The sequence below is a fragment of the Macadamia integrifolia genome, chromosome 2 (genome assembly GCF_013358625.1).
Source record: "Macadamia integrifolia cultivar HAES 741 chromosome 2, SCU_Mint_v3, whole genome shotgun sequence".
Taxonomy (NCBI): Eukaryota; Viridiplantae; Streptophyta; class Magnoliopsida; order Proteales; family Proteaceae; genus Macadamia; species Macadamia integrifolia.
Window position 1 is genome coordinate 8,390,218 of NC_056558.1, and position 13,257 is coordinate 8,403,474.

Genomic DNA, 13,257 nt, shown 5'->3' on the forward strand with positions numbered 1-13,257 from the left:
TAATCAAATAGAAGGGAAAGGATATTGATTTTTTATTTATTTATTTATTTTTTTTTCAAAATTTTGTACCAATGAAAAAAAAAATCATATTTCTGTGTTACTGTCGGCAAATGAAGGTGAAATCGTACAATTTATCCACAAAAGGTGCAATTGCCCCGTGCTTTGCAGTACTTCAATGAGAAGCATGCCGCCGTGTACTTTCTGTTCCCTTTTGCAGCAGACCACAGTGCTGCTTCCAAGTAAAGAAGCACAAGCATCATGATGCAAAGGAGTATCTCCATTATAATATTTCAACTATATCTCTGGTGAGTTTTATTTCTACTTTTAGTAATTAAGAATTTTAATCATTTAAGGAATATAAGAATATAAGATTAACGATTTAAAGTAAATCCTGATTTGACTATTTACACTAAATACAAATTAGTAATTATTAAAAACATGAGATGTTTTGTTTCTAATAAGTTTCTATTATGAGTCATTGAGAGTTGAAGTTTATTGAGGATTTAAGACCTCTGCGAGATCTCGCTAATATCTCTCTTCTTCAAAAAGGTGAGATGAGATGTATGACGAGTTATAATTGTACAAAAACTCGACCGAGATCTCGCCTCTATCTGGCCAAATCTCACCAAGATCTCGCCTCTCCCTCTACGTTTTGAAAAAAAAAAACACTAAGGAGCAAGAATTTTGGTGCTTTTGCTTGATGATCTCCATTCCTAAACTCATTAGAGCTTAAAGAGTATAGACTATTACCTCCTCATCCACATTTGGAGTTACTTTAATTTTTAATGTATGTGAATGTGACTCATCAGTCATCAATGTTAATTGTTAAACAATTAAGTAATTAGCTATGGTGTCTTTTAAATTCTTATGATTATGTTGTGTCATGTGTTGATTGTGGAATGTGGAATGTGGAATGTGGAATGCGGAATGTGGAATGTGGAATGTGGAATGTGGATGTGGAATAGAGCATACTGGCCTAGGGTCCGAAGAGTCAGAGATTACATAGGGTATGAAGTCAAAGTACCATTTTAGGTTGATTTTTTGAAAATTGATGTTTCTATTGTGTTTAGAAGGCCTAGAATTAGGTAAATACCAAGTTTCAGGGGCTACAAAGACCATATGGCCACCGAGACCAACTATTGAGTTGACCGGGAAAAAATATATGATCTCATCGAGATCTCGCCAGATCTCTCTTTTTTGGATCAGCAAGATGGGAGGAAAGAGCAAGATCTTAAATCTTGGTTGGGTTGAGTTTAACTCTAAGTTAGGATTTGATTCCAGTTATATTAGATTTAATTAAGTCAAAGCCATCAGCAGAGGGAACAAGCAAAGGGCTTAGCCAAATCGAAAACGGTGCCTGTCCAACTCATCTGAAGCTAACTCATCCACTACATGTCTCGGGAACTCCACTGAGAATTCTGAAGTACAAGATTTAGATGCTTTCCTAGCTAGAAAATCAGCGACTACATTAGCTTCCAGAATGAGATTCAGTACTATTAATTTTTTCTTATATAAATGATTCAGTTATATTTAATTAAAGAAATGACGCCTTTTGAGGGTAAGATTTGAATTTTAATTAAGGAATTCCCCAATAGGTCCTACCCTGGGACATAAATAAGCTTCTGATGGTTTTCTTCCTGGGATAAATAGTCATCTGACTCATCCCTCTCTCCACTCTTCTACATGCAATTATTGTAGATAAATAAACTTCAACTTTTCATGTTCGCTGTTAGTTCCAATCTGTTTCCAGCACAGTCAGTTAGGGTTTTATGCTTAAAGAGTTTGTTCATAGAAATCTCTTTGCTTCTAGAAGATCTCTATCTTCTTCTGTTCTTTCAATTGGATATATCCATTCTGCTAGAAAATCAGAATTTTGAATAAATTTAATTTCACATACTGACATCAGATCACCTTTAGGTTTCCAGCCATCTTTAGGTATTCTTTCTTCTGAAAAACTGTATATATGAATTCAGAATTTCTACATCCATAGGAACAGACCATAGTTCTGAACTGCTCATTCATTTCATGATCACTTCACAAAGGAGTAGGTTATTATCAACAGAGGTCCGGACAAAATTAGCATCTTTAGCAGCAATTGATGACTTGTTGAAAGGCATCCTGGAGGGTATATTACTTATTGATTTGAGCCCATTATATTTTCATGAGTAGCAAGGGTTGAACTGATGTGGCTGCCGACTTGGGTGGGGATGCTAAATTGAATTTCAATGGACTTCTTTGGGAAATTTGGAATTGCGAGAGGGGAGAGTAATTGCTCTATGAGATGGCTGTTAAAGGAGCCTACTTTGGTCCAATAGGAGAATGGGTTCTTTCAGAGCAGTGCTGCATAATTACTCAGGTCACTGTAGAAGGAGAAAGAGCAAATGTAGGGGACAGAAATGTCTTTTTCCCAGAAGTTAGGGGCAGCAATAAGCTTTTATAGAGAAACACGTCTTCTGCTAGGTTGAAAAACAGAGCATCCAAATTGAGAGCTGGAACTTATTGGGTTTATGTTGGTCAGGATCTGCACAATCAGAGTTGTTTCTGTTCTTCCAAATCATTCCCAACTTAGAATTGGAGTGTAGAAACCAAAGTGGAGAAGGGGGTGGGAAGACCAGGTTCATCTATGAGTTCTGCTACCAGCAACTTTTAGAATCCTATTCCTTCATCAATCTTCTACTAATCTACGTTTGTCTGTTCACATCACATCAGTTGGTGTCATTTGATTCCTCTCGATATTGATCAGAATGGGAGCTTAAGGGATCAAGTTTGGAGAGTTTCAGCAAAGTCCTACCGGAACTTGGCATTCCACCCCCACCAAAGATGAGATTATTAATTTTCTTTTATTTCAGTTCATCTCCAGGTTCTTTTGGATTAACTAGTCACTCTTATGGTTAGGATTAAGCTAGGCAACAGTATTTAAGTTCTATACTTAAATTTAACAAAACTTTCAGGTACTTTTGGCTGCATGCATGACACATTTTCTATTATAAAGAGGTTCTGATAGCTTTAGAATGTGTATAAATGTAATTTTCTTTCTTCCTTTTTTCTTTAATTTCTTCAACAGCCGGATCCAGAGCAAGTGAGAGAAGACATGCCTTAGGATTAAAAAGAAGAATACATAAAATCAGATGTTAACAACACGTCTAAGCTTAAGTATAAAAATTACACTTCCATAGTTCGAAAACTTGGGTTTCAGTCTCATTTCAACCTGACCGTAATTTCACCGAAACAGTGCATTTTTTGTTGTGGGTTTCAGTTGGCCATTTTTTTTTTTGGACGGAAGGGGGGGGGGGACCTAAATGACTGAAATTTTTGCTGAAACAGTGCATTTTGCCTAGAATGTAGACATGACCAAAATTCCTGAAAGTTTGACCTAAACAATGTTGAATTCCTGATTCGTGTGGCATTTTGTCTCAGCCATGTCAAAATCACCGAAATTTTCATTTTATCTCAGCCATGTCAAAATCACCAAAATTTTGAAAATTTCGGTGAGATTTCGCCATGTTTTTGAACTATGCCTAAACCGCATTATATAGAAAAGGGTAGCCACTTGGTCCGTTCAACAAAAAATGACAAAGTTTAACTTTATCAAAACAGATATTCTTTAAAAGACTGTTTGAACCTTGATCCACGCAATGAGATCTCCCCCCACCCCCACCCCCAAAAAAAAAAAAAAAAAAAAAAAGTAGATTTTAAAGGGATAGTCAACTTTATAACCGAGGAACATATTCAAAATCAGAACTAGTGGTAAATAAAATACCTGGGAGATCATTAAAGCCAAATGGAAGTTTTTCATTTGACGGGAGCGCAATGCTTTTATATTGTTGTCGGCAGTTTCTCCTGTTCAGTACATGCATAGTGGATCACTGTGATTGCTTCCAAATATGGAGAAACTTGACAATTCAACATTAAGCCTCACATAGGGTTGTATTACCATGGAACACAATTTACTACTATTCTGATTTCCTGAATGAAATGTTAAGCTCATAAAAGGAAAAAAATTATTAACCCTTATTTCCCCCTAAAATCTCTATTTAGCATGCTGATAGAAGAAGGCCAGTGAATTATGAATGAAAATTAATTAATAATGATTAAAAGCCGTGCAACAAGGACATTCTGTTTCCTATAGAATATTACCTCAGGCAATGAATCTGACTCCTGTGTCCATGCTAACTAGATTAAAAATACACCGGGCACAGATCCATATAGCTCTATGCTTACAGCTACTAATCTAGTAGATCTCACTGAACTTGGCAGAGATTAGCCAATTAAGAAGTTAGAAGGAATTTGACCCAAGACTTTTAATCTTCTGAAATTCACCCATCCCTTAACCCCAAATCTTAATATCAAATTCAATATCATTCATCTCTCTACAACATAAAACATCCTCCTAAGACTCCAGAGCAGACAGAGAGAGTTATAGGGAAAAAAGGTGCAACCACAGGGCCAAAAAGTGATAGGCAGAGAAATGATGGACTCTATGAGTATCAGCCTGAGCTTATTCATGTAAATATGGAGGATGATCATGCACAATGTGGACCACCCGATTGCACCACATCAAACACCCCTGCCCTGCTCGCAAGGGAGTTTTATCTATGTTCACCTTCTATATCAAATAGTGCTACCATTTTGGTTTATAAAATATTCTCAGTTATTCTGTCTGTCAATCTAATGATCTAAGGGTGATCAAAACGTGATGAGAAAGAAAGATAGCAGACAATTACCTTCACAACCACCGTTCCAACTAAGATTATCATTGCATCCATCATTGCCGCCCTCTCCATTAGCTTCATTGTGCTATGAAACCAACAATGAAGAAAGAAAGTTCTGTTTATAATGTTCAATAGAAGTATGAAAAATTAAATAAAAGGTTGCAGTAATACCTTGAAATTGTAGGATACAAGGTCGTACAGTGTAAACCCATCATGTGCAATGACAAAATTGATACTATGATATGGCTTGCGCTTGTTTACCTTTGCAATAGGTTAGAATGTCAGGTATCAGGCCAACAATTCAAATCACATAAGGACCTTAGCACATTTCAGGACTTGAAAAAATACAAAGACATTGATTTTAAGTCAAATCAAGGTTTCGGGATGAAAACAAGCAAAATCTTTCCTTGTGGCAAGGTCCAAAGAGTCAGTTCTGGCATAGATTAACTACCCATGGAGTAAAAGTACATGTCCAAGCACTTTGTGTTACTATAATTACCAAAGGAAGTCCATGGAAGTAGACAAACACGATGTAACTATGATATGAAACTTCATGAAACGCTTGATAAACACCAACATAGACCCTCTCTTAGGATGGTCTCCATTAGTTTTCAGTTTCATGATAAATCTCAGATTATCACCTTCAGACAGTAGAGCAGGTCATGAATCTTGGGTGGCATCAATCATTTTGCTAAACTGAAATTTGATGGGATCTCCCTGGGGAATCCATGAGCACCTGTGGTTAAAAGAGTGGTTTGGGATGCTGTCGGGACAATTCTTAAAGTCTATTTGGGCCACTATGGGAAAGAGAGAGTTAGTTAGGGAAAAGATTTAATCCTTCAGATTGATTTGGACAAGACTATCAGAGCTGGCTTTTCTAATATCATGGTGGAAGGAGATGCAGCAAATGTTGTTAGCTGGATCAGATGGAAGAGGGATTGGCCTTGGAGAGCTTCCCATTTGATAAGCATGTTGCTCTCTTGGACTCTTCGTCATATAGAGAAGTTATGTGTAGCTGAGATGAGGATGTTGAAATAAATGGGTGGCAAAACTAGGAAGGGTAAAGTAAGGAATGAGCATATTAGAGCTGATTTGGGAGTTGCCCCGATCAACAACAAACTTCATGAGATTTTACCCTCCTTTATTTCTTTTTGTTTTATTTTTCTCTTGTTCTGGGTCTCTTGGGGGTGGTGCTGGGCATTTGTTCTGCACCTGCTCTCCTCTTGTTGTTGTTTACCATGGCTCCAAGCAATGGCCCCTTCCCTTACTCTAGTGTTATGTTAATAAAAATTTTGTTACTCAAAAAAGAAAGGGTCCAGGAGACACAGATGAAGACAAAAATGTTTAACTACCAAGAGATCCAAGACGTTATGCCCAAATCATGGTTGTGGAATTTAAACTTTAAAAGTCTTATGTAGCTCTTACTTTGTATAGATCAGCAGATCCAGCCACACGTGTCGCAAAACGTCCTTTCATACCAAAGTCACCCTGTGAAGCATGAATGCAGCTAAATTAGTCTAATAACGACAATGGGAACAAAACTAATGTTTACGTTCATTGGGCAGTATGAGTAATAATTTGAGAATTCTTCTATGAGAAAATGCATCAAATTAACAACCCAAAAAGAGAAACATCACTATATAAATATTACAAAGATATGCAATTTGCAGCAGAGATGCACAGAAGTAAAGATTATCAATGAATATTTAACTAGAGAAGTATTTCATAAGGGATAAGGCACAAAAAATTGTAGGCATTCACCAAAAAACAGTTAGAAATTTAGAAATGAAAGCCATAAATGATGAGCAGAATGACACAACAAATATCATCAAATTACTATTTGTTACGGCCATGGTTTTAAGTATCCTCCCTTATCCTCTGATACTAACCGATACGTATTGTATCTTTAAGGTACTGATACGATACCTTAAAAAAATAGTATTAGTACATGTAAGAAACCTCATCTTTTATATATACTCAATTGAATGCACTTGTCTCATCACACTTTGTTTTCCTTTCATACATGATATATTTTACATATTCCTTATTTATAATGTTTTATGCTCCACGGCTTTATTTTGCATATATCCTAAGCATTTCCATACATTTCTTGACCATTTCTACACGTATCTTTAGTGTCTCTTGTGTCTTTCGATTTAATTCCTTGTTGTAACAATCTTGTCAACTAAATTTACCTTAATGAACATTCTCACATCATCACGGTATTTTCCATTCCATTCAGCCCACCTGCAAGACAAAAGTTCAGTCAACCGATAACTGTCAAGCATCAAGAATGAGAATGGTTCTAGGGAAAGATCTCAGAACCATTGACAAAAATCTGAAGATTAAAAGTGAGTAAAGTATATTAACAAAGAGAGAGAGAGAGAGAGTTTATTACGCAGCCTGTCAAGGAATGCATTCCTTTATAGACTGAGTTTGTGCATATGGAGTGGTGTTATAAGTTATGACAATCCTCACCAATCGATAGGGCAGCAGCTGGATTGTTCATGTGCCAAATTCAACACATGGATGGACCAAGTTTGTGCACGTACTATTGTTGTCATTTTCCGTTGTATTTTGGGCAACCTGTTTATTTTTAACCATTTTTTTAACTGTTCGATATATTTTAAAAGCTTTACTTCACCATATGGTCCATCTCCATCTGGCTTGAATTACATATGTGAAGTGGACATTCAGTACCCTACATTTAAACCATCCACATAATTTGGATCCCACCAGATCTGCTTACCTGGCAGATATTAGGGCCATCTGGGGAGGCTTCCCATGGTGGACCAAACAGGATCCAGAAACAAAACTCCTGCTTCAAGTTAGAAAAATGAAGATTGCAAAAAGATTGTTTGCCCAGCCCGTTAATCAAAATTAACTGAGTAAGATTTGCAAATGACTAAGAGGAGAGAATTTTGACCTCAACTTCAGAACACCCTAACCCTGCAACTAACACACGCAGTAGTTTCTACAACACATCTACACAAAATGACCCAACCAGTTCAATTGCAGAAGCAATGTTTTTCTACTCCATGACTCAAAAATAAAAATCAGAAACAAAGGTGCCAAAAGTGGCACACATAAATTTGACCTTTTCTTTTTTTTTTCGTTTTGTTTATCAGCGATAACAGAGAAATTGAAATTTATTGACCATTTTCACCCCAAGTTTTTGTTTGCATTAGCTTCCATGAGAGATGATTCTTTTCCAGCAAATCTCTACGTCTGTGTAACACAAAATCAAGGATATATTTAAAATTAGGACATGTGAGAAATGTAATACAAAGGAATAGAATTAACAAAAGATGCACTGAGCCCTCCCAATGTTAGAAATTATATAAGAACATTGATGTCTACATAATCAGTCCATGTAAGGACCCTTCCCTCTTTACTTTGTGATCCCCGAAATAAAATAGACCTCAGCATTTTAAACGTAAAAGCTTCAACTTCATCTTGTCTCCGAAAGAATCATTCTTTCCCTCTTATTCCAAGCAATCCAACTAACTGAGCGAAGCTACCCCAACATGGGAAAGTTTGCACAAGAGGCACTGTAACTCTTAAGCATAGGGGACAGCCCCATAGAAGATGAGAAAAAATCCACAAGAACAACCTCCTGCCAATGAGATTGTTCAATAGCGAAGATTTTTCTTGTAGTCTTATGCGTCTATAGTTACTGCATTTTTGTAGAACGGAACTACAATGCTTCTTCTCCAATCATCTAGCATTCTCCTTGTACTCATAATCTTGTTACAAAGGTTGGTTAACCAAGATACTCCACATAATCCTAAGACCTTCCACACTTCTATTGGGACCTCATCAGGGCTTGGTATCTTGCTTACTTTCATCTTTCTTAAGGCTTCTTAACTTCAGTCACACTAGCCTTTCGTATATATCTATGGTGTGTGGTGTCTTGAATAGTCATGTAGTCTTCTTGGCCGCTCCTACTCAAAATGTCTCCATTTCCCATCTCTTCATAATGTCCTCATCTCTTACTAGCACTCTACCCTCATCACTTTTAATACATCTCACATAGTCAAATCTATACTCCTTTCTCTCATTTTAGCTATTTTTTAGATAGTTTTTCCCCCTTTCTTTGTGTTTATATTATTATAAAGGGCTTCACATTTCTCCGCCCTTGCTACTCCCATGATCTTCGTAGCATAGTTTTTAGCAACATTATACCTCTTCCTGTCTTCTACCTCTTTAGTCCTTTCCCATATCTTAAAACGAGTTTTCTTGGTCCTAATGGAAGCCTGGACCTTATCATCCCACCACCAAGTCTCCCGAGGGGCCTGACGAGAACCTTTCGTATCCCCTAGAACATCTTTAGTGACCTTCTTATTGTCATCTCATTCCACATCGTATTGGTGCCTCCCTCAAAGTCCCACTTTCTTTGTTTGACCACATTATCTATAAAAGAATCCGAGGCATCTCTTTTTAATTTCCACCGCTTTATCTTAGGGCAAGTAGGTTCTCTAGGTTTATGTTTCTGCATTCTAAGGCACATATCCAAAACTGCCATCCTATGTCGAGTGGTTAGGCTCTCCCTTGATATAACTTTGCAGTCCTTACACCATACTCTGTTGTACCTTCTAGTTAGGAAGGAGTTTATTTGGCTGGTACAGTGTCCACTTTTGTACGTAACTAAGTGCTCCTCTCTCTTTTCAAAAAAAGTGTTCACAATGTATAAATCATAAGCCACCACAAAGTCTATGATGAATCCCCTCCTCATTCCTCACCCCAACACCATAGCCTCCATGCACATCTTCATAGCCTCTGTGATCGCTTTTCATTAGCAGTGACTGCAGAAGTATTTCATTTCAACCCGCTTTATAATGCAACTAATAAATCATCACAGATAATGTTCAAAAGCCATCAACAACAATCCAATATAAATAAAATAACACACTTACCAATTATAAGAAAAATAAAATTCAAATTACAGGAAAATGTTCATGCAGCAATCTTTGATAGAAAATTGTTAAAAGTAATCCCCACAAAAAATAGAGTAAGTAGAAAAAGAATACCGGTCCCAATTTGGAAATCTTCCAACAAGATAAAGACCTCCACAGTCCCAAGGCTCTGCAATGATTTTGCACCTTGACAAAGTAGCATCTTTAGCGATTGCCTGGTCCAATCAGTTACAATAAAGCAACTGTAAGATAATTTAACCAACTTCTTACTTGTTATGACTTCATGAACAAATAGCACGATGTTCAACGAAAAATATTCAAATTACAGTTATCCAGCTGATAAATTATAATGTGTGAATTTAGGGCATACACACAAAACTAGACGTTCATAGATATGAGTGTACCCTCTCTCTCTCTCTCTCTCTTTTGATAGATGCACATGTGTTATTGTAACTAACATGCTTATTTAAGATGTGAGCTCACATCATACGTATGTGTTTACCAACCAACTAAGCCCCGCTCTGTTTTTCCCAAGCCTGAATTATGTATGGGTCACATGGGCTCAATCAATCTATGCAAGAACAAGACAAGCTGACAAGTACAGCAGTGCTGGACAGGATGGAGCCACCATGTCACCAATTGTCACCCACTCACCATTGTCATGGTACCATTGCATCTACAACAACTTCCGTGAATCCACATGAACCCCAGCAGAGATGGAATCAAATCAACCAATATGAAGCCAAATGGATGTGGACAAACTAGAAACTAATCTTCTGTTTTTTTTTTCTTTTGGGTGTGGCCGGGTGGGGGAAGGGTTGCATTCACGAGACTGTCCAGATTTTGCTTCTGAAAAAGGTACTTTACTTTTTACCATTCAATTTACCCACTTGTAAGAGGGTATTGCTGTTATGGTACTTCTCATTTTTTAGTTCCATCAAACAAAATAGGAAATTGTATTTTGCACAGAATGACACACAACATGATTCCACACTTAAGTTTTCCACATTAAATATGATCATCTTCACTAGGAATTGAATACTCAGAGTTTAGTTAGTAAACAGTGAAAACGTATCCAGCTTACCTTAATAAGTGGAGGAGCATTAAGTGGAGAACCATCAGCTGCTCGACATAGAACACTAGCAAGGTCAAATCGAAATCCATCCACATGATACTCAATGACCCTTCAATGGTTAAAAAGCAGAAGAGGGAAAAAAGAAAAATTCCTTAAATAAGAACAATTTTCAGGCAAAAAAATATAATTAGAAAACAACTTTTAAGTAAAAATGGACAATTGGGATTTAAGCTGACAGTTGAGTAATGTTCATTTTTTCCAAGGATACTACAAACAACAGCAAAGATTATAATTAAGACAGTAAAGCTCATATAAAAGGGAGAGGGGTGGAACACACAGCTAACAATCTGAATAAATATTGCAACTCCGTAATATTTAAAAGTCAAATTTTACGAAGTAGAGCAACTGTTATGAATGGAATTCACTGGTGGACATCAACTTTCAAGTCAGAGAAGACGGAACATGACTAAACCAGCTTCCAAATTTGGATCCAAGTGGAAAGCATGTCAACTCGTGATAATTAGGTACATTTTAGGAGCAGTAGGAGAGTAGTCAGTTGACTCAGTTTGTTGTCGGGCTTCTATGGTTCAATGCAATTCGGAAGAAGTTGCACAGTATTTCTGTTAAGGACATGGAGCTTTGTCTGTTTTTACGAGTCATTTAGTCAAGAGAGCAAGTATAGCATTAATATATGGTCTTCCCAGCCATTTGTTTCACAAACCGGGGGTATATTTGTCAACCCCCTTAGAGTTTAGAAGGAAACTTAGAAGAGAGGCTCGCCATGATCTCTCTTATTTCTTCTTCCCTTCTTGTATCTTTTTCTTCCATCTTCCACTAACCCTAAACACAAGAAGCATAGGAACTAACTCTTTTTCTGATTCCTGTGCTTTTGGCTTCTCTAGGGATTTTTCCTCCCCCAGAATGTATAACCTCCAACATTTATTAATATTCATAGGTTTCTGTTGTCTATAAGAAAACAAAAAGTAAATATTCCTGAGTCCTTAATAGGCAGCTACAGAATTTTAGAAGGGGGGCCAAGGAAGATAAACAGACAAAAAGCTGCGCACAAACAAAGGGTGCCAAAATAAGGATGAAAAAGAAAAGGTCAACAGCTCACAATATCAAATACCCCTCCACATACCCCCCTGCCAGGGTATAAATTCCAACGCCACACCCAACTTGGTGTGTCCTTAATAATAAAGAATGCACAGCTCACCATAAGGAAAATGTCATGGAATAGTCTACAGTGCAACTTAATATTTATTAAATCAAATACAAAAGCAACCCTTTAATGAGAAATGCATGAGATGCTGGAAGATATCAATTAAATTATTTACAAAAGACAACAAACGTGTTCATAGTTATCGTAAGGAAGAAGAATGTTGGCAACTCATTAGAGATGAAGATCACACAGAATGTGCTGACATACCAGTGCCTCAAACTGTCAAGTATGAGTTCCATGACCACAGGGTGGTTGCAGTTTAAGGTGTTCCCTGACGACAGAAAAAATTTCTGCTAAGAACATGAAAAGGAATGCAAAATGCACCAATCTCACTTCAATACAAGCAGATCCACAAGGATCTGGCTCAGGCCAAAAAAAAATCTATGACTGGAAAAGAGAAAACTGAAATGGCAGTCAGGTATACTGAACAGTTCCTTCTTATTTCCCAAAACATGTTACCAATTCTCAGAGCATTTCTAAAGTAAATGATAGAAGAAAGGCAAAAGGAAAAGATCTCAAGTCTTAGGCAGGAAAATACTATTATATTTTATGAAAGAGCATAGGAATTAGATGAACCTTGGAAGTCAATAACTGGAAAGAGCACAGGAATGAAACATAAGAAAAGATGCTACTGTTCCAAGATTGAGTTTTAGATATATCAAAATTTAATGAAGAAATTAAATGCATGGTGGCTCATTGGGCTGACAGGTTTTGTTCAAGGACATAAAGCCCAGAAGTTGTTTAGGGATTCAGACCGTACTTGTGAAGAAGACAAGGCAGAGAAGGGTAGATTCTTAGCAACCATCCCTCGAGTCGTTCCTAAGGTAAATGCTGATGGCATTGGGGGGTCATCTGACTTTGGGATGGAGAATGAATGGTGTCTTCTTGCCATTAGAGAAGGTGAATCTACTAGAACGGAATTGATGGCCGTCATAGTGCGAATAAAAGTTCTAAGGGTAAGGGGTGGAACAATGCAACTTTCTAGGGGGATTTGGCAAATGTTATTAGCTGGTTGAGGAACTCAGAAGAAGAATCTTGTGAATACAAATGGGTGTAAGCTTGCAAGACACAACTTGCTTTTCCATGGATACCAAGAAGTGCTAAAGATAGCTGATGAGTTTGCAAAACAAGTGGTAGTTTGTCCTGGACTTCATTTTGGGAATGATCATTCACTTTGAAATTCCCTGTTGTTTAGTGAGATTGGGCAGTCTTGGGTCTTGAAACGGTTTGGAAGATGAACTGTTTCCATTGTGTGGGGGACAGTGACACTGTATCACCAGGTACATTTACTCTTCTTTATCAATAAAATGTTAATTATCTCCCCCCACCCAA

The 13,257-nt window shown here is 37.2% G+C and overlaps 1 protein-coding gene across 1 annotated transcript in view; it reads right to left on the reverse strand.

Annotated features, from left to right (window-relative positions):
* Positions 1–13,257, reverse strand: part of LOC122063331 (isoamylase 3, chloroplastic) — a 52,582-nt gene that overhangs the window by 10,987 nt on the left and 28,338 nt on the right. The window contains exons 10-17 of the mRNA XM_042627052.1: positions 12,133–12,196; positions 10,713–10,812; positions 9,743–9,843; positions 6,908–6,959; positions 6,138–6,200; positions 4,884–4,973; positions 4,725–4,797; positions 3,761–3,840 (exon numbers count right to left, since the gene is read on the reverse strand). Of these exons, the coding sequence (XP_042482986.1) occupies positions 3,761–3,840; positions 4,725–4,797; positions 4,884–4,973; positions 6,138–6,200; positions 6,908–6,959; positions 9,743–9,843; positions 10,713–10,812; positions 12,133–12,196 (623 nt within the window). The remainder of the gene's footprint in view (positions 1–3,760; positions 3,841–4,724; positions 4,798–4,883; positions 4,974–6,137; positions 6,201–6,907; positions 6,960–9,742; positions 9,844–10,712; positions 10,813–12,132; positions 12,197–13,257) is intronic.